The sequence below is a fragment of the Bombus vancouverensis genome, chromosome 3, assembly GCF_051014615.1.
Source record: "Bombus vancouverensis nearcticus chromosome 3, iyBomVanc1_principal, whole genome shotgun sequence".
NCBI classification, from domain to species: Eukaryota; Metazoa; Arthropoda; class Insecta; order Hymenoptera; family Apidae; genus Bombus; species Bombus vancouverensis.
Window position 1 is genome coordinate 20,109,144 of NC_134913.1, and position 25,062 is coordinate 20,134,205.

Sequence of the window (25,062 nt, forward strand, 5' to 3'; positions counted from 1 at the left end):
TGGAACTGTTGAAGTGGTTACCACTTCTAAGAAAACTCTACATCTGGTCTTTTTTAGTTTTCTCAAACACTGAAGCCATCGACAGCGCGTAGACAAAAGACTGCGACGAAGTCAGGCCATAAACAGTAGACAGGCGACGTTGGCTTCGGGGTTTTCAGTTATTAGGTAACACAGCTAGCGTGCGGATCTGGACCAGCTCAAATTGTATTTTTACTTATTACACTTCTATTTAAATATATTTTCTACCTTACAATTTATCCACGTGTTTTCTCTGTTTACACACCGAATAACCTCAACAGGAACGAATCTCGAGAAGGAGTGTCTAACCGTAGGTACCGTCGTGCTCTGTTCCGTGGCGAAGTCGAGGAGAATCCAAGCGACTATGGCAAACACGAGTAGCCCACGAGAGCATTTTATACGATCAAGGTAATGCTCCGTTTAACGATCCCCTCTGAAATTGTGGCAAGCTTGTACGCAACTCAACAAACCAGTCGATCCGATCGTTTTTAACGAAACGAACGTTCTTTGAAAATAATCGCGTAGTTAAGAGCTAATAGACTGCTCCATCTGGGTGGTCGACGGCTGACGGCCGAGGGTAGACAAGCAATCTCGGTGTCAAGTTCATCCGATCCCCGAGGCGGATTCTCCTCTTCTATTCGCGGACACGGCCAGCTCGCGGAAGAATCGCCACTCTATGGAAATTATCGTAATAACGCGCGCGATCTCACGTGCACATAAAATCAACTATCCACGTAATATTCTTGGCCATCGAATTGGAAATGGTTAACGATCTTTAATAATTTGTATTTCATTCCATTGCCACGATCGTGACATGCATTTTTCTCGTATCGCGCGCTACATATTTTCGTTATTTCGTCACACATCTTGCGCGCTTGCCTTCGAGTTGGATAATACGGCGATTGAAAATGAATACACAAACGATTTCAGCAGTTTCTATGCCATTTTCGATGGCATTTAAATCCAGCGAATTGCCTGATCATAGAAACTCGCGAGCGTTGTCTGACGATAGGAACCCCGTGATGGATTTACCGATAAAACGGCGTAATAAAATGATTATTACATATGTAGATACGTTATTTACGAGATCTGTTCGGGTGATGGAGAACTTGTTCTATACCGACCGAGGTTCGTGACCTTTTCGCGGCAGGAGAACAATCGAGAAAGGTTACTTCCTTTTGCGGCGGTTCTACCGGCTCGATGGTATTTCGCTGGAAGGAGAAGGGAAGGCCCACTTTCGTCCCGAAATTCGCCTTGAACTTCGTACAGGGTCGGTTGGAATTAGGTCGAGCAAAAGTTGACCGAACAACGGTTTTAATCGGGTGACCATTCGAGTTACCAAACTAGTCGTGCCGCGTTTCATTGACCATTTCTCATCGGTCGCGGCCGTTCGATTTGTTACGCGATTTACCGTTAAACTCGAAGCGTCGATTTGCGGTTGTGACTGTTCGCTGACGCTTCGCCTCGATTTCTTCGCTTCGAGCGACAACTACGGGTTTCAGAAAAATTCCACAGATTCGTCGATCGTCGCTATAGCCGTGCGATTTTCGCGCAACCGTAGTCTCGTTCGCACGTCGGTCGATAACGCAGAGTCACGGCGTCGGGGCACGATCGTCGATAAATCGTCGGGGTCGATAAATTCGGTAGCGTTAATTAGATATGGATATGCGCAAAAAATTCGTATCGATCATCCTCTCTTTCTATTATCCATAAATTATGGGAGGGCGTGGCGAATTCGAAGATTCGACGGGAGATAAGAACTTCTGCCGCGTCGAAGCGTCGGCGATCGGAGGTTTACCATGGAAAAGGGAACGGGACGATGGAAGTTGCGTCTGCTTGCTTTTAACGGTATTGAAGGAGAATCAGCCTCCCTTTACGGTTGCACAGCGAGCGAGAATACTACCGTGCGGTCGAGTGTGCGATCCAGTCTCTCCCGTTCCATTTAGCGTTATAATTAATGAAATTCAGGCAGATGCAACTTTACAGATACGGAACGGTCTAAGTCGGTCAATATCTCTGTTTGTATCGATGTAGCCGTGATTTAATTTGCCACGGACGCGACTCGTCGTGTAAGAAGCAACCAAGCGGAGGGACCGGTCGCGCCGTTCGTTGAATATTAATAGCGCGCCCAGGAACGAAAGTTGCGCGCTCGATGTTCGGTGCTTCGATAGTCAAACATAAAATTATACCGAACGACGCTCCTTCCCAGGATCGTCATGCGAAAGATAGAACACGTTAGTGGGCCCTGTTCCGCGCAGATTCGATCGTTCCTAAATTATACGTTGCGAGGTCGGCAGACCTGCCTCTTTTTTTCCCTCCTAATGAAAATAAGGTCGATAAAAGTTCCTCGCCATGATAAACAGCCTCTAGACGATGGGGTGGAGCTCGTCGTAAAATCGAGGAGAAAGAGGAGAAGCGAGAGCCCTGCCGGGCCAAGGAACGAACCGGCGATTCGGCTAAAATTCTTTCGTTAGGCCGGCCGATCGTTTTCGAACGAGTCTGCTTTTACGCTTGTTGCAGCAGCGTCGATTCGAAGATACGCACGCGCATCGTAATTTCGTGTTACGGTTGCGTCCTTTTTTAAACGAACACGATACGGCTGAGATGCGAACGCGACGGTTTTAAGAAAACACGTACCGTTGAAGAATAAATGTACAGATATAAAAAGAACGTGATTCTTTGTGTCATTCCGTACGCGCTAACCTTCTCATCGTCTCGTTCGAAGGCGGAAACGCGGCGTCTGATAGACACGTCTGCAAAAATGACGCGTATATCGCGGGTTTCGCATACAACGGTGTCCATGCAAGTTCGACGCGATTCGTCTCGCAGAGACGTAAATCGAAACGACAAACTCTTGAATCGTCACGGATCCAGATAGCGCACGCCTACCGCCAGGCTTTTAAGCCGGAAACCCGTTCCGAAACGTTAGTTGACGCGATGAATCTCCGCGGCAACGACGATCGTAGGATACGGTATAAAGCTGCAACGTGTAATCCGCGGGAAAACAATAATTCTCTGTCGACTGATTCTCAGGAAATTCCTATACCGGTAACGGTGCGAGCGGCTGTCGTTAAAGTCGCATTAAAGTCGACAAAGATTGTTCACCTTGTGCCACAGTTATTGCATACAGTTAGGCGCGCATCGCGTGGAATTAGAATCGACGATTTTATCTCGTCCCTTCTCTTCGGCTCGGTTCGTCGCGGTTCTCGCGTTCGCCTCTCCTTCTCTTTCTCTTCCTTCGCCGCGATATACCTCGTCGCGAGAAGAGAAAGGTAACGGTCTTGAACGATTATAAATCACAAAATATTCTCGTCGGACGGAACAATCGGCTAAAGCGTGTCCCTAATTGATACAGTTACTTGTTTTACTTAATTAAGCCTGTTCGTGGAATCGCGCGTACACTCGACACCGCCGATTGTCTTCTTACGCGGTCGTGTACGCGGTCGAGAACGAAACGACGAAACGACGAACGAAGCAACGAATCGTACGAACAACGGGAAAGATAAAAACGGATGCGATCGATGAGGGTCGACGACAGTGTTTTTAATCTTTTACGAGGTAGTCAATCTGACAGCATTAATCAGAGCAATTAATTTTTCCCTACTTACCTTAAGAAATCACAGATTCGCGTTAAGACCGGAGACTCGTTATCTCTTCTTCGCTCTTCCCTCGAGATTTCACAGGAAAAGGAGACGCTTATCGCCGTTTCGATCGCGTTATTAATTTTCCGCTGTGTCGTTACAGGTCGCTACGCTTATTCGCCTCGATACGATCGTTTTCCAAGAAATCGTCGAAACTGGCCAGCCGAATCGAATAGCGACCCCCGTTAAATTCGAGTGCACGATCCCCCCGCGGCTACATTCCTCCTTTTGCTCGATTAATCGTCCACGGTGGCGTCGTAAATTCTTAGCAATTACGTACGCCCGCTTGTAGCCTGTCGACTCGGTAATTACTTACTTTCAGCCGGCGGGAGTTCGCTCGGATCGCCGTTTAGACGAAAACGTTTTAATACACGATCTATCGGTGGTAGGTCGAAGCGACGAGAAACGCTTTCCATCGGTAGAATGCTCGATGCGTGAAGTTATGTGGCATCTGTCAGAACGGTCGATTAAAGACCGCGATCGCGATCCCACGACTATCCCATCCTATCCTATCCATAAGATGTACCGTTAATGGGCAATCGGAACGTGACACACTCGTACACCATCTGCCATTGCTCGATATTTATATATCGGCGTTCGCAAATGCCGCGACCAGAGGCAGAAGCACCGTTGCGTGGCGTTATTGGCAGAAACGGGAAGCTATGCACTGCTGGCTACCGTATGCGTATCGTTCGATAGACGAGAGTCGCGAAAAAAGCTCGTAGAGCAAATGTCATTTTCCAGAAGCGAACGGTCGAATCAGTCGTAAAACTTTGATGGTCCATTATCATGATCGTTATCGTCGATAACCGCGTACTCGATACGCTCGGCAACGACAGAGAGGCCGTGTTCAAAATATTATAATCGATCGAATGGGAAATTCGATCGCGAACGGCCACTTAACAGATCGTTGCCTGGAATGTCCTTTCTTTTTTCCCCTCCGAGTCTTCCTTCCTATGCTCGAACGAGATCGCAGATAAATACTCGTTCGACGTCGGCATTGCCATTAAGGACAAGGTTGCCTCTCGCGAGCCCTGCCAGGAATCAACAGGATGTTGTATATAGATGGCAGAGAACCGATTCACCCGCGATGGCGGCTCCTCGTTTCCGGTTTGGTTTCCATCTTTCGTTTTCTCAATCCTTCGCGTTTTTTAATCTTAGTCCACAAATTGCCAAGAGATTCGTCGATTCTTTCGGTAGAACTCTTCGTCATTATCTGCTTCTATTATGCTTTCTATCGTTGTAACGTTTATCTTTCATTTTACTTTTATCGATTTACCGATTGTTAAATAGAATTTTCTGATATCGCCTGTTAGGTTTCTATCGTTACTTGGCGCGTTTCAATTTACGATTCGGCATTACGTCGTAGCTTCTCGTCCTACATCTTCTTGGCCTGTGCCCTTTCGCCGGAAGACGACAGTTGCGAGCAGCCGCCGATTTGCACAAATTGGCGATAGAGAAAGTCGTGAGCAGAGAGGGACGCGAAATCAGATTCGCAAGGAAACACAACGGTTAACGGTAACACAGTGGCGAGAGAAAATAAAGGCGAGCGGTGGGCGTCGTTGGCGGCCGTGGCCGTGGCCTCGCCGGCCAACTCCGATAACTAAGGTCGTGGCGTTTTATGGAGTTCGCGCTCATAAGTGTAACGGTGTTCGAACACAAGCTCCGCGATTCGCGCTCCAGAGGAGCGGTTACCGTTGCGTGGTCCACAAACTCCTTACAGTCGATATTCTCCAGGAATCGCGTGTCTCCGTTTGCTTTTCCATCTCCATCTTCGTCTCGTTCTTCCCCTCGTTTCGTATCTTTCTTCTTCGTTTATGGCATTGTTATAGGCCGCGTGACCATCACGGCTACTTAACGTATCGTGCAAGTTGGATCACGAACGCCGAGAATACGTCCTTTCCCCGGCACGATTTAAATCAGCTTCGTGAATCGATACTTCGGCGAAGACGATACTTCGTCTGGATTTTTAAACGCTGCTGCGCGAAACGATTTCGAAGCCCAGAGACGTTAGAGTCTGTTGGTCGCGATACGGTGCAATAGAGGTAACGAGGACGTCTACGTCCAAGGTGCTCCATTTTCACACCCACGTGAAGTTAAAAGCCGTTGCGAGGCGGTTGTTATCGCGTGTAGATGTCGCAAAAACTTGGTTACCGTTCGACGATATCAGCTCGCGTTCGTCCGAACCGCGTCCGTATCCGTTCCTTCCCGTTAATCCCCTGCGTCTTCGTTCTGCCATTTATGGGACGCGCTACTCGATCCTTCCGATAAACCGAATACGGCGAAAGCTCATTGCGAAATCTACTCCTTCGCCAGACTTTTCCGGGATCGCGAAGCCTGATAGTCCAATATGGTTTCGGGTAGGTAGAGTGTCGCTTTTGAAAGAAACGGCGAAAGATCGGCGTCGAAAGATCACGGTCAAACTGTAGCACTTCCTTCTCTCGTGGCGCCTGCGGTCGACGAACAAACGCGATCGCTGAACAGGAACCGGCTTTTTCTTTCCGGCGTTCCTTCCGCGAACGACACGGTTTCGATGGCCGGCCTTCTAACGGATTTGCAGCGAACGGTTTCGGCACGCTCGTTCTTTCAAGCGGTCGAATCGATTCTTCCGCCGTATATTCCTGCGGCCTCGTAATTCTTCGACTCGTGAAAATCGAGCAAAGAATGCCGCCAACGTTAGGCGGACGCCGATAAGCGTAACGGTCGTTGGAAAAGTTTGGAAAATCGAACGAAGGGAGGGAGCTAAAGCGTGTTTTTAGCGCAGTGGAGCGTGGCGTAGTCTATCGAAATGTAAGGACGGCCCAAGAACCGGATCGGAGACCGGTAGAACCGTTTTACCCACATATTCGGCCCACGGAAAGTTACGAGCGAGGGTGGCTGAAACGAACGGAGGGCACTCACCGGAACGACTTTCAAACAGAACGTTCCAACATTACCAGTCGTACGGGTTCAAATATTTGTTCGTGACGAGAAGACCAAACTATCGGTACGAGGTTTTTCTTTCCTTTTCTCCTGATCGTGCCAGTCATCCAGGTCGCGTACCTCCATCGCGACCTTCTTCCTCCACGAGAATCGAACATGGTACCGTTGATCGAGCAATTTGCAAATAACGCGAACCGCGAGCTGCATCTGACGCGATATCGCGTATTCTCTGCATTTCGAGTTTCCGTCAGGCGATTTTTACGCGATCAAGCGAGGGTGCATAACGTTCATCGTCGATCCTGTACTTTGCGCGTTCTTCGTTGGAGATCTTCATCGGCGATCTCCATTTAGCGATTGAAAATCGGGCCAAAATTGCCGGATGTATTGCCCCCATAACCACGGGCAAAGTGAACGCTTCGAGATTACGGTGTTTCTTTTCTCCGTGTATTACACAGGCCGCCGAAATTACACAGGCTGTTAATCCTTCCTGTTTTCGTTTTTCAGTACGCCCTAAACGACCGATCGTGCAGGTGTTCTCAGACGGGCCAGGGAACACCCCGACGCTTTATTTTTACTTTATTCCGAAGGACGAAGCGTTCTGAGCTGATTAAGGCTGACTGGCGGGCAGGCTCCTTTCGCGAGAGATCGTTGGCGGGACTAGGAAAGCAGGAAATCTAAACGGTCGATCGCCTTAAGTTAAAGCGTAATTTTCCTCGAACGCGAGTGGAATACTTTATCCGGAGGTTCCGCCTTATTTTTAGACCGTGCAGGGAACACAGGTGTTCGCCTTCGGTTGTAATCGCGAGGAACTGCCGACGATGGCAGGCAGCGTGGAATCGTTAAAGGTTGTGTCGAGCGAATCGAAGAGATGCGGCGGCGCGCGTCCACGCCTATCTGTGCAGTATGGCCAGGAAGTAGCTTTAAAACGTGCTAAGTGTTCAATAATGAGCTCCTGTCGTCCTCTTCCCCCTTTTCTTTCGCGTTCACTCCTCGGGTTCGTTCGCCTTTACGAGTTTACCTTCGACTGCTCGTTGCTCAGTTTCGATCCCCGTATCGACACTTTTCATCGACTCTCAGCACGATCCTCGTTCCCATCTTTCTCATTTTCCTTCTATTCTCGTAGTCGTTGATCGAAACTTCGTCGAGAGCTACGTTCCTTTTGCTTTTCCCAGACAGGCAGGTCCGTTTGTTTTAGAGAACTAATCTAGTCTGTTCGAGTAATTGGTTTCTCCTTCGGCTCGCTTCCTTTTCACTTTCCCGCCGACTGCGTACCTTCTTCCTTTCGAGCGTGTACACACCGTCCGCGCAAATTACGAGTTAGAAATTGAGCGTTACTGATTAAGGGCGGAAGAGATAATGGGTAGAGCGCGTTCGAGGATATTGTTAGCCATAATGAGATACCTTAAATACCTTCTGCGAACGTTCGTGTCTTCCGTGAACGCGTCCAAGCTGCAATCCTTCTTCACGATCACCCGAACGACGTCGCGAGGTCGTCGCACGGAGACGCACAAATCGAAGCAATCTAATACGATCGTAATCCGACTTTTGTTCGGCGCGTCCGCGAAACCTGTGTCCCGTCCTCATTGTTCGCAAATGAGAATTTCTTTGCCGCTCTCTAACCGGTCGTTTGTTACGACATTCCACGCGTCTCATTTATGAATCCGACATCCGTTATGCGGTTCACATATATATTCCCCTGGCGACTATACCGTGGCGAACTGACGGATCGCTATTTCTAGTCGATCGCGTCTTTGTCGAACGTTGGACTCCAGCCAAACGAACTTCGTTCGTCGAACCTCGCAGCAAGTTCAAAGTTAGCCGGAGCCCGAAATTCTTTAAGATCCGAGATATTCCAAGAGATATCACCGAAAAAGATACGCCAGATTCTTGGTCAGATTTACAGAGCGGAGTAGCAGCGGAGTAGCAACGGGGATAAGAGTTTCCTGAGCGGAATGTCTCACACCTGTTGGTATCTTTCTCGGTGACGAGCGGACCGGTTGACGCGGATCGCGCGAGGCGAGAAGGTCGACGAAGGCGAGCGATTGCCGTTGGAAGAACGCTCGACGAGGAAACGTTAATTAACTGAAAAGATTCCGCGGGATAAAATTCCAAAGGGTCGCCGAAGAAGCAGGTCGTTCGACGATGATCTAAGCGAGCGAAGCGCGGAGCTACTAAGATGGTCAGGGCCGTAGGCAGCTTCGGGGTCAACGGCCAGGCGGCGCCTGGAAGATCCTCCATCGGCTGAACGCGAGATAGTGGGGCAGGTCGTGGCTACGAGTCCGGGGAAAAAGGAAAAAGGAAAGGCACCGACAGGATAGAAGAGAACACCGCCGACTCGAATGGCAGATTCGCGCGAATCGCCAAATGAAAAACGTCACGCTTGTCACCTCGGGGTGTCCTCTCGCGGGCTCCACTTTTCTTCTTCGCTGGCCATTCAGGATCGCGGCAGCGAAAGCGCGAGCGAAGCGAAACGATCTTCGCTCGGCAACGCTCGAATCGCTCGATTTAACGAATAAGATCAAAGCTGCGAAAGAAACGAATCGTTTCCTGTTCAAACGCAATTACGCGTAAAAGCTCGAATCGAACGACGACGGATGTTAGAAGAAAATACGAGACTAGCAAGGAGCATGGGAATTCGCAAACTCCCTTGCAAAGCCCGTGTGAAGCGGCGAATATGGTTTTCAAGTTCGTTCAACTTCGTTGATGGGATTGGTGCTGGTAACTCGGCGATTCATAGCGGCGATAAGGCAAAAAGTGGGGCTGCTTTAAGAAAAGCATAGGAACGATGACGGCGACGATCGCAACGACGAGGATGATGATCGCGGTGATGATGATGGTGGCGGCGATGAAGAAGGAGTCCGTCACGGAGCGGTGAGCTTGCGCGCGCACGCTATTTCTACCAGCGAGTCTCTTCTCTCTTGGACTTTATATCGTGCAAGAACAGCAGTCCCGCGAACGTTACCATCTTCCGAGATGCGTTGATCGTTTCAAGACGAAACGATTCTCCGTGCAAGTACCGTGGATGCTGCGTCAGATCTTGGGGACACGAATTAGAGTTTTTTGTCAGCGACCATTCGAGCATCGCATCGTTGGTCGTTTAAATATAGCACCTGGACGAGCCGATGCGGATCTCGCTGAAATTTTCTGACCGACGATGACTGGCGATTTATGAAAGTACAGAGCAGAGAGAGATTATTCATCGTCCTCTTACGAGACTGTGAAATTATAACGTGCTATAACATTATGCGAATCCCTCTGTGCATCCTTCTTCTTCCGATACACGAGATATACGTACGTGTATACGTGTGATCGTTTCACCGTGGTAGAGTAAAACCTCTAGTTTTATTGTTTTCAGAGTTAATCAGGATTCTTTCACGCGGCGTAAGATGTGCGTGACAAAAAGGTAATTAAGTGTGCTCGAGTTATGTAATTAAATATACGAACATACCCGATGATTTAATGGTTGTTGAACCTTTCGTGAGAACCATAATGGACGTAATAACGTTTCCGGTCACCCGACAATTACACTTTCATTCGGATCTTTCATTTGCTCCGTTTCTCAGTCGTGAATAACATTAACCATTGTTCGAACGTTCCGCCAGAAGAGTTTACGCGAACGCCGCTCTATCTTTAATGACTCACCGAAGGGACGATAGAATCGCGTACGGTCGATCGTGTCTCGTTGCGTTTCAACTTGCATTCGGCAGAAAGGACGATCGACGATAGTATCGAGGCGCGAGCACTTCCTCGACTCGACGATTCGTGATCTTCGCGAAAGTGCGAGTACGCGGAATAACGACGCCGGCGTTGCGAGTATTGGCAGGCGTCACGCCTCTCTGGCATTGAACTCACCGACTTGGACCGCGCTTCTACCTTAGAAAACGCGCACCTGCTCGCGACACATCGGACTTCCATTCCTAAACGTTTCGCGGTACGAAACTACTTGCGCGATTCTTCGAAAAGCTCTCTTCGCGTATCTCTCGTTAAGATCTGTCTATCTTACTTGGATTTTTATAACTTCTTCTCCGAAATTCCTAACTGGAATCATATTTAACGCGATATCGTTGGCTTCGCGGAATTTACATATCGAAAGACTAACTCGTTGTTCGAAGGGTCGACGGACTTCCGACCAGTCGAAACAAGGTACCAGCATGAATATTCGACCGGCGTCGCGGGCCGACACGAAATCGGACGTCTATCGAGAATACGAACGATTTGACGGCCGAGTGTCCGTGTACGACTAAAAATACTCCACCTATTCGAAATACTTGTCTTCTTTCTATGCAACGATTCGCTTGGCATAATACAGCAAACGATTCAATAGCTCGATGTATCATTGAAATGACTAAAAATACTCGATCTATTCGAAACACGGACGTGTTATTTACACGACACGACGCAGCTTACAGTAGCGTTGTCTATGAGAAATGTTTGTTCTCTCTCTCGCTCTTTCTCTTTCTCTCTTTCTCTCTCTCTCTCTCTCTCTACTCGCAATGAAAATGGTCGGATCGGTATCGTCCGCGAGTGTTGGACGTTCGCAATTTCGTAGCTAGTTTTAGCAGGCAATTTAAGCGTACCGGCGTGGCGAAACGAGCGTGGTGGAGCAACGCGTTTCGGTTTTATGCGCGGTTTCGCGTTCGCTCGATATTACGGGTCTCGACTGTTGCTCAACACGGCCCTGACTTTGAACCGCGTTTGCTCGACTCTGAACCGTGGGAATGGCGACCACGAGGCATCGCGCCGATCGCACAGGTTTTTATTTTCCCGACTCGATCGATCATCGCTCGCGTCTATCCATCTATCTGTTTTTCCATCTAACCTCTGCTCTCCGAGAAGAATCTCTTCGGCAAGAACAAATCGCATTCGTACGATTTACAACTGGAATATTTTTCGCGTCGCGTATTACACCGTTTACGACCACCATCGCGTCGTTTCTGCTTCAAAACATTCTATCTATTCTCGCAAACCGTGCCAAGCCATCCAATGGACGAACATGTATCCGAAAGCAACGGCGAGGAAGATTCTCATCGCGTAAATGCCGTCGCGGACTCGTCACTCTGCTTATCACGTCTTCGCGGTGATTAATCGATCCATGGATCGTTTCGATCGATCGTGGTGGACTCCTTATCATCGAATATTCCTTATCAACCTGGGAGAATCTTCGACACCGATGCGTTCGAACACTTATTCCACCAGGAATAGGTTGGACAACACTTTGGGTACGCACGTACCTTGGTTGGAAATTCACTCGGTATCGAACTTGAATTCTTCGGTTCACCAGCTCTCTCTTATCACTCTCGGTTATCACTGGATTCCCGCTCGAACTTGTGCCGAAACTTCGCGGAACCGGAAATCTTTGGAGAACCGGAGGAGAAGAAGGAGGGAGGACAGAGAGGACGGAGAAACCTTCACCGAATTTTCGTTCACCGGTCGATCACACACGACGGAACACTCGTCTCGGACGGGTTGATGGATAGAAAAAAAAACAACGTTCCTGATGGTTGGGCTGTCGGCACGGCTCTGTCTTCGAGGCGGCGCATCGGGCTCACTTTATAAACGGAGTTGGTCGGGTGGTGGTCGCGTTTGCTTGCCGGTCAAACCTAGCCGGTGATTGGACGCGTTCGCGTAAACAGGTCGCGCGATTGGCCGCGAGATCTAGCGGTACCGTGGCTCCATCCAAGGGGGATCTCTCGCTTCTTCGTGGCTACGATGTTTCCGTGCGTCTCTATCTCGTTCTTCCTTCTTCTTTCTCTCCGTCCTTCCCTTCTGTCTTCTCGCTTTCCTCTCGAACCCAGTACAGGCTAGTTATTTCGCGTAATTAGGGAACAGTGACATTTTACCGCTTTTTCCCTCCCTTTCTCTCTTCTTCACTTTGGTCTTCCTCCTTCTCTTCGTATCTCGCCTCGACTTCCGTGCGACGGTCGCGTCAACCGCTACCGAATCGTTCGCCGCGTCATTTGCTTGGCGACGAAACGCTGCAGCCAACCGACCAAGAATTCGAGAAATGGGCCGCCCTCGACGACCCACCTTGCAACTATTATCCCGCTGACGCGACGGTATCGGCGATCACGCTGTCCCGCAAAGAGATAGGAGGGTGGAAGAAAAGTAAGAGAAGATGGGGCGGAGGGAGGGAAGGATTTTTCCAAGATCGATCGCAAGATGATCGCAACCAGGAAGCCCGAGCGACGTTCGTACTTCGTGGCAGAGGGTCAAGTCGAGGTAATAAGCAAGATTAATTCGGTGCGTCGGGCGGCGAACTTCAACGATGGAGACGATGGCTGGTCGTGCGAGGCGACGCGATCTCCGATTAGAAACCGCGAGTCTCTGCGATTCCGTATGGCCGTATTCGCTGACTCTTGTACCGAGCGCGCACGGTATGCCTGCTTACGTCGATTGCTCGTTATCCCCCGCCGTTGAACAATAATCGAAACCGAACTTCTCTTACTGTATGTCGTTGAGAGGGGATGTTGAAACACGATATTGAGAAGCATCGGCAAGATGTTCGAGCCGCAGCTCCATCGGAAGTGTGGGAGGAAAAAGACACGATCGAATTACGCACGTTGCATCAACCCACGCCATCTGTCTTTTTTCCATTTCTTCGCTTCCTCGAAGGAGCAAAAGATCGATCTTGGACATTCCATGCGTATTCCGCGCGGAAGCTAGCATTGGGCAAATACAGTTGTTTCGATAGCGTCGGTTCGCTGCTAACAAGGCTATTAAGCGAAGCGAGAGGCGAGCGTAACGTCCCGCTCGGCTCGCAGCGGTGGCGCGCGTGTACAATCCACGCGTGCACGCAATTCCACATAATTCCCATTCAGATAAATCGACCACTAAATAAACATAACTGTCGCTAACGAGCTATCTTGCGGACGCGAGAGCCTCGAGCCTGATCACAGTATTCCTACGAAACGACGATGATCATCGCCTCGAGCGACCGAACCAACGTCACCTCCGATCGAACCCTTCGCCGTAGATATCAAACTACCGTGAATATCCTAACTGCGCCATTTACGAGGATACCAACCGGCTCTCTAACTCCGTAATGGCCCTTGATGACAATCACCGCTGCATGAAACTGTTATTTTAAAGAAATACTCTCGAAGAAGGTATTTCGCCCTGCAGATAGGATGCATCGCGATGCGAAGCAACGATAGCTGACCGAAAAGCGAGTGGAAATCTCCCATGCGAAGATCCGTCCGAAGATCCAAACCGCCGACGTCCATCGATCGTACGTTCTTCAAACGGGAAAGGTCAAGCTCGACGTTCGAACGCGATGTCGGATTTTTAGTTGGAGAACACGTGTTGCTTCCACGTATCTATCGTGACTATAGGTAGACAAGAAGATCGATGTCCGGTTATGGCTCGTCGACGGGACTCTTGCGTCGAAATGGAAATTTATTAGTATCGCGATTTACCTTCGAGGAACGATCGAATTCGAGGAGATGCGAGCGAACCTGGAGCAGTGATCGAACGAAGGAATCGAACAACGAGTCGACCTTGATTTACGACTCGATTGCGAACAACGTATCTGGTTCACCAGTACCAAGTTTCTTTCTACTCGTTAGCCGTGCAGGTGGATCGTTAACGGACGTATACGTCATAAGAGAGTCGTGGTCCTGCAGCACGAATAGCATGTATAGCGCATTAACGTTGGCGTCGGGATATTTATGGGGCGGGAAAAATGTTTGCCGCGCGACCGTGCTCGTAAACCGCTTGGATTCGAGAGTAAATTTTCGTGATGCAACGAATCACGAGCTTTCGAGAGGGATGCCTGCGCGACTCGAGTTCTACGAAACGACGTAGACTCGTTACGCCTCTGTCGGATAATGGTTTTTTCTTCTACGAAACGCCACGAGAGCAAATCGAAGCGGTTCGTCGTTAATGGTCGTCGTTATGTACACGCAACGTTCTCGACGATCTCGGCGCTCACCGACCAACGGACGAACCAAGGAAACTTCCCGGTTTTCCACCGATTTAGGCGCGATATTCGACATTCCCCGACCACGAGCGAGTCCCATCTCGTTCCGTGATCTCGCGTTCCTGCGTTCCTCGTCCTTCCTAATTGTTCTTTATTACACGCGATCCCTCTGTTTAACAGTCGACCAATGTCGCGCGTTCCACGCTGGGTCACGGGTCTCAACGAACGAGATGCCCGCGTTCTCTGGACATCGTGGAATCGCGTCGTTAATTAAACACGCGACGCGTGTAAGTCGTTTCGCGTGACTCCGGTATCATCGGACTGAAGGAACGTCGAATGGCCATTACTCGAAGAAACGACGCGATAGATTTAGAGTTTGAGGAGAGACGTTGCTCGATCGCGTCGTTATACCATGGATATTTATGCAATTCCATGTTTTTGCAAATGTAATTAAAGTAACGCGATGTAAAAGAAGATCAATTTCACTCGTTGCTCGATCGAGCAATAGCGAAGTAACGTTTCAAGCAGTTAGGCAGCAATAATGCGTTACACGGTGGTCCTCTATTTTCGATCAGGGCATTTTTTCTTTTACTTTCTCTTTCGGAGGGAAAGTGCTATAACCTGAATATCTTTGCATCTTGAAATTTCTCATATGCGCACAGATATCCGCGATCTAGTAATTGCAGTATGACGATCCCACGTAACCTTCTTACGACGAATGCTGGAGGACGAGCGCGTGGAGGAGGCGATCGCGTGTCACTGGTTTGGAGACTACGGTCTAAGCAACGCCTAGACGTTGGCGAGAGATACGGTCTCGGCATTGTTCGTGATTAAGAACAAACAGCGACATGTCCGCGGAACAGGTTTGCCCGGTGACAGCGTGATCAGCGTACCATGAAGAGAACCGTGGAAAACAATCAGCCGAAATCAGCGCCGCTGGTCAGCCTAAGTGCCTAACTGTAGCGTTTTATGCTCGTTGATCTAACTTGCATACGTCGAGTTTTGCGACCACGTGGCCACCATGCAAATGACCCTTCCTCTGTCCCAGCCAGTCACCGTTGGTTAACTGTAGACTTTTATGCCTTGCTAGACCGCGATCCTCCGTACCGTGTCCGCGCATTTTTCGCCTAATTTTTTCCTCGTCCAGCTCGTCTCTCGACGATTTCTCTTTGTCGGCGTCGGGCCGGTCGAATCTTCCCTCCGGTGGACTTATAGTCGTACCGTGGACGTAACACGTCGCGGCGGCTAGATAGATTTCCAATTAAACGCTCCTGAATCGCAGGAAGTTCTGTTCTGTCCGGTGGCCGGGTCAAAGTGTCCATCGCGCCGCCGGTCGAATCTCCGTCGGATAAAATCAGCTCATTTATCTAGGCATTCATCTGTCACGCGCACTCGCCCATACCTTTAATTTCGAACATCCATTCGCTGTCCCAGTGGTAGAGGGCTCGCATCGATCCATCCCGCGGCGGATTGGTCTTACGGTTCTTACAGCCTGTAATAAAGTATCTATTTATCTGTCTATCCGTTCATCCATCGTTGCACGCGGGCGTGTATACGATTCCCCGTGGGTCGTGCGAAGTTATTCCACGACGATGATCGGGCATACGGGTTCGGGCTGTGGCCCCGCCGTTCCATGCTTTACGAGCTCCTCCGAGTCCTCGCGTTCGCCCGAGGAAACGTCGTGTAACTAAGTACCACGCGTTTACAGATATGGAGAATCGCCGTGTCGACGAGGTCACCGCGGGTTAACCTCTTAATTATCCCGCCCCCTGCGATTTCACCCATCTTACCTTCCGTTCCCGCCGTTTAACTCCTTTCTTTTCCTCGTCTCGTTTACCTTTCCTCGGGCATGAGCGCGGCTTCGTTTGCGATCGTTCGCGATCGTTTGCGATGGATGCCACTCGATTACGATTTCCGAGCTTTGCCTCTGAGACGAATCGACGGGACGAGAAAAAGAGAGAAGAAGAGAGAAAGCGAGAAAGGGAAGGAGAGTAGCGGAGCCAACGGCGGTTGGTGCGAAAACTACAAAAAGCAAGCATCGCTTGGTAGATCGTTGATTCGCGGTGCTTGGACGTAAGTAGTCGAGGCTCGTTGAATCGAAAAAGCGCGTATATTGCGAGGCCTTGAGAGGTTGCGTTTACCAACTACGTACAAACGAGATCGGTTAATGCCATTGCTCGTTCCGCGCCTCCTCCTCTCGTCGAAAAAATGCCACGACTCTAACCTCTGGTGCTTTGTGCGTCTCAATCATCGTTACGCGTGCAAATAGATTTGCGTGAAGCCGGGTCGGAAGCGCGACTGATTACGCTGCAATATTTCATACGAAGCGCGTTACGTGCCAGCGTACCTAGCTCTTTCCCATAATTAATCGGATCGATATAATGGCATCCGTTCGGATGGTTTCTCGAAGCTGGACGGAATCGAGCAGTGCGTACGGCGAAGAAATAATAACCGGATCGGAGCATTGTCCCGAACACCGTGGATAATCGGGGATTAAGGGAAGAGAAACTTCTTTTTTGTCGTTGTAGAGGCACGATTCGTTCCACGATATAAATCGCTTTAGGTGATTTTTCCAAAGAGGATGAGAGCGAATTCCAGCGCGTCTTTATCAATCGATGAACGAAGAACGACAATTCTGTCGGATGACTCGGAAACCGTCGCACAGACGCTTCGTTTGTATCTTCTTATTTCGCTGTTTCGATGATGGATTCGCCGGTATTTCGAGCAACGCTTGGATGATCGAGAATAATGTGCCCCCCATCTCTCGGCGTAGTCACGCGGAGTTTCGTTCGGTTTCGTTCGAATTGGGACGAAATTATCGACGGCACGTCGTCGAGTGATTTTCGGGTGGCTACCGGTTGGCCGATTTGACTCGACTCTCGCGGTACCGTTAGAAAACTAGGGATCATCACCGAAATTACCCAGAGAAGGAGACGAAAGAGGCTCCCGCAACGGGAATCTCCCGGTGAGAGATGCTCGGCACCGTGTACAGAGAGGAAGTCGAAAGGAGGAGAAAGGTCGTTCTCTGCTACTTTTAATTTACGTTACGTTATCCCGCTATAGTCGGTTCCGCGATCCGACGTCGGCCGTGCTGTTCTTATGATTATTCTTTATCGCGTTACTTTAATTGCCCATTCTTCTCCGGGTTCGCGAGGAAACGCCGTGTTTGTCGGAGGTGGCGAACAAAGGAGGCGATCGATGGCACGCCTATCGATCGATAAACAGGAGCGTCAAAGGCGAACGAGATCGTACTGCGTTTCTAATTGTTTCCCAACGAGGTAAGAAGCGACTGTGAAACGATCTTTTTCGATCTCTCGACAAAGTACGCGAAACGTAATAAATAAATGGAAACGATAGCGGTTGGAAATAACAAGGACTATCGTATTCGAGCAGGAACAGCGTCGGAAGATGTTCCTTTCGATCGGCCGTCGGCTCGGTCGTTTCTTGGCTCTTCCGCGGCGTTCTCCTCCTACGCCGCCTCCTCCCACACCAGCTTCTCTCGTAATCACTATATTTTAGTTGGCCGGTTCGAGAGGCATCGAGTGTGGCGCGCGGCAGCCAATCAGGTACTAGCCGGCTTTCCACTCTTCCTCGAGGTTCAGGGTCGGTCAAGGACTCGCGAAGTGCCGGCACGACGCCGTTGCCGCCGTCCTCGCAAACAACGAGCAGCCACGATCGCAGAGGAGTCTGTTCCTGCCTATCTTCCCTGGTACGCGATTTCCTCCGACCAAAGCAGCTCATCCGTTAATCTCCTTCAACACTCGTCACCGATGCTAATTACTGTTATTACTCATTAGACCGTAGTTTATTGCCCAAGGTCATCGTTAATCGCAACCTCCGAACGAAACACTGTCCGACAACTTCTCTCCGAGTTTCCATTCGACCGGCAAATTCGCCGCAGCGCCAGACAACCGGCGTTCGTACACCGGTCGTTTCGCGCTCGCTTCTCCGCTCGTATCGCTTCGTTCGCCTACCGTTTCACTCCATTTCCATTTTTCCTCAGGATGCGATAAACACGGCTCAAAGGCTCGCTTATCCAGCTTCGTTACTGCTATCAGGCCGGCGTGTTCTCCTCCTCGGAGACTTCCGTCGTCGCGCACCTTCGTTCTCACACGTTGCCTCGAGCGATCTAGCCGTAGGCAGCCTCGCCCAGACCAACAAACCGACCGCCTCGTCGGTTCGACGTCGGAACGCTCGAGTTTAGCTCTCGAAGCTTCCAAAAAGGATAACACGCACTAGCAGCAGCTCCTCGCGTTATTTCCGTTCATGATACTCGCTGATCAGTTCGTACGAATATGTAATAACATGCTCGATAGGGATGCTCTCGATTCTCTCTTTGCTTCTCTTCCGTGCTTCCTCTCGGTTTCTTGGCCTTCTTTTTCGCTGCCTCGATTCCGCTCGATCTATCGGCGATTTCTCGTCAAGGTCACGCGTTCAGTCAGAACGGGTCTATTTATAGGTACGCGCGGATGAGAGTCGTCGCGAGCTGCCAGCTCGCAAACGGGAACGCTTCGACGATCAGATTGATCGCCGTGAAACGCCAGAACCAGTCGCGCTGCGCTTTGCTGTCGCATTTCAGGGCTCGATAAAACGGAATACGATAGAGTTTGGTCACGATGTAGCGAGGTCGTGAATTAAACACTGTCGGCAAGTAGCAACGACCTTCTTCTACCGTACGACCTCCAATTACATAAACCGTTTGTCCTCCGACAAAGTTTTGTATAAATCGACTTCTATCGTATCTCTTGTTCTCGTGCCCGGAATATGTTTTATTTCTATCTGGCATCGCCATCTTCTTAGTACCGTGACTAAGTCCGTGAACTGGACTATTCCAAACGTTGAATTCGCCATAGAATAAGCGGCAAGAGGTACGTCGTTTCCGAACGAATCGTTACCGCGCAAGAATTCTCTTCGAATCCAACTTGGCAAAGTCGTCCACGAAAGGAATAACGTTTGCTTCGAATCTCAGTTTGCTCGATTCAGCGACATTCGGCAAGATAATCGATATATCCGTTTGAAAACGAGCAAGGATCGTCTCCCCGCACGAGCCGGACATGAAAATGATTCTCGCTGGAGTTTCCCCATACATGGCGCGGCGAAGCGGCGTAAAAGGCCGAGGCAGCCCTTTGCACGCGTCTACCAGCAGCCCGGAAGTCGAGTTAGGTGCTTTGTAGGCTACGTCGAATCGCTTATCCGCCTCCGTGTATGCTTCGAAAGGAGCTATTCCTCGGCAACGTCTCTCCCTCGGCCCATTCTAACGCTCGATTCAAAGGGAGCACGATATCCTATGGAGCCGGCTCGGCGGCTGGCTGCCGGCCAACGATATACTCCAACTTTTAGCTAATACGTTTCCTTCTCCTCGAGCTCGCAATGGCGCGTTGGATCGTAATGGTATGCTCGCTCTTCCTCAGCTTTAGTCAAATTTAGGGCTGCACGTACTCGCAAATAGACACCGGTTTTCCGATCAAGATCCAGTTTGACGGATGTCGTGGGATGAGACGGTAGGTCCCAAGTATAGAGTCTTAACCTCGGGTGCAATTCGTTGCATCCCGTGCAAACGTGACTCGTCGTCGTGGCCGAAACCGTTATTGGTTCGCGCTGCAGCGTGATTTATAACGCGGACCTGTAATTAGAAGACGATGAATGCGATTCAAGGATGTCCGCGCTACGCGGTTACAACCCGATTGCACCGTGGTGTACAGAGGCCGGAAGTCACAGAAGGTATGCATCGTCTGGTCTATTGAATCGGTTGTACGACGCGAATCCGCGTTCCGTTCGAGCAAGCTATCCTTTATGACGCTCCATTGGAGAAGGGTAATCGCAGCGGGGTATAAATTCACGACATTTACCCTCCGCGACGATTCGCTTTAACGAACGATCGGTCAGTCGACTCGTTGTCGGTATCCCAGAGTTGCAGAAAATCGATTGCTCGATTCCTTCCGATCGCCGCGTCGCTTTCGTTCGAAAGAAATCTGCACAAAACCTGTTAGGTTATCGATTAAATCCGTGGCAGAGGCGCGATTAAAAAAAAATTAATCGATGCCGTAATTACCGATCGACTTCCTCGTGCGGCTTTATCGCTTGTTCGCGAACGACCTTTCGTTTTACGGCTGCCCCGTGAGGCGCAAAAACCGGAGGCACCTCGGAGCGACAAGAAGAGCGTTACCGTCTTCCGTGGTGATGGCTCGTAAATGCCTAGCTTTTTGCTTCGCGCGTCCTGCCGCTTTCAGCCTCGCGCGTTTACTTGCCTATCGCTTTCCATTTGTTCCGCGATTATTAACGTTTACGACGGAATCATGCCGCGTCCGAGCAATTACCGTGGCGGGTGTCGTTCGCACGATACCGAACGCTCGGCGTTAAGGAAGAAACGCGTACAACGTCGTAACGCGATACGGTGAACATGTTCCGGCCGAGTCTCTTTGTCGTTCGCCGATATCGAATGTTTTCTCCCCTAATAAAATTAATTTATGCCACTTGTACCGCCTTACCTCTCTTCTTACTCCGGATATTTCTATTACCCGTAAACGGATATTCTCGACAAGCTCCAGACTTTACGATTCGCCTGCTCGAGATACGTAGATGTGTGTCAGTTGGAAAAACTTGCGTTATCTCGTTCAGATTCGCGACTATAGGTCCAGAATCATCGCGAAGAAGAAAGATGAACACGGTTTTCTTAGCTTTCGTTATACCCTTCGATACACATCTCCACTATTCGTCTACATCAGTCTACCTTCGTATACAGCCTTGTAAATATTGCAACGAACACCGAATGGATTACACAGGAAAGAAACTGGATTATTAAAAAAGGACGATAAATATATGTTTGTATTTTATAATCTTTTCGATTTCAAATTTTATCGATATAATTACGATAGCGTCGTTAAGCCACAGGTTCGGTAAAATTTCGAAGAGACTCGTACAACGAAGACAATATATTTACGAAGATTTTCTCTGACAAACGTGCAAACGCTTTCGCTATGTATGCACCGAAATGGACCTTTTCTAGGGTAAACACACTTATCGAGGAAAGCCAGGTTAATCCTCTAATCGGTAACAGTCGTGTGTCGCAGTTTAGTCGCGCCCAAATTCAAATCACGTTGTCGAACGGTACAATTCTCGCGCGCGATATTTCGAAGCGAGACGAAATTGGCAGCCGGTGGAACGTCACGTGGCGGGCAGCAGGTTGGATTCCAGAGCGCATTTTCACGCCGCGATGCAGCGCGGACTAGCGCGGCGTTCCGTTTCTTTTTGTATCGTCGCGAAATCTGCGTAATCGATTTCCGCACGAAATGCTCACACTGTTGCTCGGCTATTCCCCCTTGGCAACGGCCATTATCGGCGTAGCCACTCGAATCGTGCTCGATGCGGTTGCATTATGTGCCACCAACCAACCGTGCCCTCTCCGTCGCGCCTTTTTGCCGGCTCTTTGCGGCCGTGTCGAAGCCCACGTGCATCCACGATCGTCCTCTTCTCTCGTTCGGCTGTTTTTCCTCCCTGCGAGTCCTCTGCTTCGCTCCGCTTCGTTCTGCTCCGCTGTTCGTGCCATCTCGAAAACAACAGAAGCCAGTTCCCTTCGGAATTTTTGCTATAAACTTCCTAGAATGTTTGGCAAAAACTCAGCGGATTCAGGATACTCGGCGGGGCTTTTAAGGACGATTTTAATGGAAGAAGCTAATTAAGAGTGGTAGATCCACTTGGTTTTATTCCACGAGCGAATGTAAACTTGTTATTTAGTATTTTGCGTATGTAGCTAGTTTTACGAACAACTGTTACCGATACCCAAGGAATCCAAAGATATCTTTATCGAACCCTGGTAAGTACGAAAAAAAAAAAAAAAAAAAAAATAAGGGGAAAGGTACATTTCGAAGAGCAGTCGACTGCTTCGACACGAAAGTCTAAGAACAGTTCGATGGAAGTATCTTTCATAGACTATCCTATAGATATCAAGCGGTCGTTTGGAAAGTAAACGTCGCTTTGGTCTGTAACACGATGGTTTACGATGGTAACCTGTTCTAGTCACAGATCCAGCCACGGTAGAACTTACAAATTTTACAGAATCGACGAAGCATCGCCCTTTTTACCAGATACCAAACCAGTGTTTCTGCTTCTTGCTACGGTAAAAGAAGAAGAAGACACAGTCGTGGCGAGATGTTTACTGTTGTACACTCGGAAGTAAGAAGGGAGACGCGACAAACTTGGCAGTGTAAGCGTCATATTATCGAAGCATTACGAGACCTCTTACGCGGAAAGTAGATTGTCACCGTTTGGTCAGACACACGTCGGCCTCGAAGGTTAACTAGCTAGCGCGCCGGATGAAAGGTATCGAGCCTGTAAACCGTGTTCATGAGAAAGCTCGTCCGACTATTGCTCCTCCGAACAAGTAAGCACGTTTTCTATGAGTATCGAAATCACGGAAAAAACAAGTATCTGGCGACCGGTGATTCTCGATCAGAAGCGTAGTCGGGAAGTCATCGTTGACAAGCGGAAAAAATGAACAAAGGGAGGAAACTCGTTGCGTGCAGCTATTTGTCCGCGTAGTGAATCGAAAATAGTCCTTTCTGCTCCGTTTTTACGAGTGCGGTCACGCTTGTATTTTCTTTACCACGTTTAACGAGTCTCGAACGATTCGTTCGGCCGCGAACTATTTAACAATCCGCATAGCCGTCTTTTCCAGTCTTCGTTCGCTTCCTTTTCTCCCTTCCTTCTTCTCATCAGTTTCTCCGCGTTTATTTCCCGCTCGTCGACTCGAACGAGCAGAACGCGTCGACCGGACAAGTGTGCCGTGAACGTCGATTCTATTTGCCTGTTCATCGACTGTCCGTTCATCAAATTTCTTTTTTATTCTTCTCTCCTCTCTATCCCTTCGCTTTCATCCTTCTTCGCGTTGTTAACCCTGCACGCGTTCTGCCTCGTTGTTCACCGAGAAAATTACGCCTGCGTGATATAACGGGCTGCCAGTTTCACGGGTTCATCCAACATCGGTGCAAGCAAAGAATTCTGTCACAAGCTGCATGCGTTGACTTTTATCGACATCTCGTACGATTTTAAAGGAAGTTTCGATCGTCTCGGTAAAAACACACGACGATGTTGCAAACGATTTCCGAAGCTCGAATCGGAACAATTTTTCTTGTTTCTCGTTATTTCCTGACCGATCTCTGATTTTGTCGTTTTTTTTTTTTTTTTACCTACAGGTTTATCGTCTTCTAATAATTTAACGCAGGATTTATCGTTCTCTTTACCCTCGTAAAATCATCTTCGTTACTGACTCGCCACACTCCTGCAAATTTCCCGTATGAGTTTTACTAGCACCAAGTCCGTTAATTTTCCTCTCCTCTCAAGAATTATAGTTGGTCGTTTCGTTATTCTCTTCGCCTTCGTAAAACTTTCAGTCTTTAAATTGGAACTACGTGCTTTCGTAGGACAGGCACGTGAACGGAATCCTCGATGCTACCCACTGTTCCACGCTCAAGACTAATTGGCTCGAGTCATCGTCATCAGCAAACTCGATTTCTCCAGTCAACTCTCTGTCTCTTCTCCGATATAAATATTTTACTTAACATTTACGTTTATTCGTCTTACTAATTTTTACAGCCAAGCTTGTCCGACAAGTTCGACGAAATATATGTCGAAAGATATATCGAAAGATACAGAGAATCCATTCGAAACAACATCCCGCAAGTACGGTCTCCTTCCTGAATCGATAGCGGGAACAGTTGAATCGGGATATCGGCGTCCCTTACGATTCTCTCAACGTCCGGGCAATCGTTGGTTCGTACATGTTTATCACGATAGAAGCAAGAACGGGGAGGGGAAGCAGAAGAGGCAGCAGAAAAACGTTGCGCGTGTTCCGAACGTATCCTGTCGGGAAACGCGAGGATTAAAGTTGTCGAAGAAAAACGAGAGGAGTATCGCGTTCGATCCGTATCTGTCTAGCACGCGATTATTCAAACGCTAGGCGCGCGTTCCTCTTAGCATCTGGACAGCATCCGCGGAAACGAACGTACCTTGTCTACTCTTGTCTCTCGAATTCCGCTTCTGGAGGCAGATTTTTCACGCTTCGCGATATTCACAGCATCTGCGACGCTGAATCTTCTTCTATTTCGCAATCGTAGAACGGAAGAGGTACGGAGTAACTCGTTTCCAAGTAAATGCAAATTTTCCGTGGCCACGGCGAGCCGAGATTGCGGTGACGCGTTATTCGAACCGCGGTATGACGAACGATTCGTCTTAACCGCATCGTTCTCTCCGTCGCAGCCCGCAGAAGAGGAAACGTTTGCTATAGAAGCAGCAGAAAAAAGACGAACGAGAAGAGGAGAAAAAAAGATGGCAGATCGAGGGAAGCGGGTAGTGAAAGAGGCGAAGTAGGAGCGAGAGAAGAGAGAGACGCTGGTTCGCGATGGAATGAGGAAACTGTAAAGAGGAGGAAGCTACGGTGAGTCTCGGATGTCACCACCGGTCGGTCCACGTCAGGCGTATCGCGAACGGGACGACACGGTTCGAGGATGTCGCGTTAGTTGAGGCTAGGTCTGGAATATAAGGCTCGAGTGCGTGCACGCACACCGG

General features: G+C 49.3%; 1 protein-coding gene across 3 annotated transcripts in view; it reads right to left on the reverse strand.

The window, feature by feature from the left end:
- Positions 1 to 15,985, reverse strand: part of tyn (trynity) — a 41,877-nt gene extending 25,892 nt beyond the window's left edge. For 2 of the 3 annotated variants that reach the window (XM_076627925.1, XM_076627926.1), the window contains exon 1: positions 15,902 to 15,985. In XM_076627925.1, coding sequence (XP_076484040.1) covers positions 15,902 to 15,958 — 57 coding nt within the window. In that variant the 5' untranslated portion in view covers positions 15,959 to 15,985. Of the gene's footprint in view, positions 1 to 11,812; positions 12,299 to 15,901 lie in introns of those variants that run through there. The other variant, XM_033329268.2, reaches the window with a different exon arrangement.
- Between the last annotated feature and the right edge of the window lie 9,077 nt (positions 15,986 to 25,062).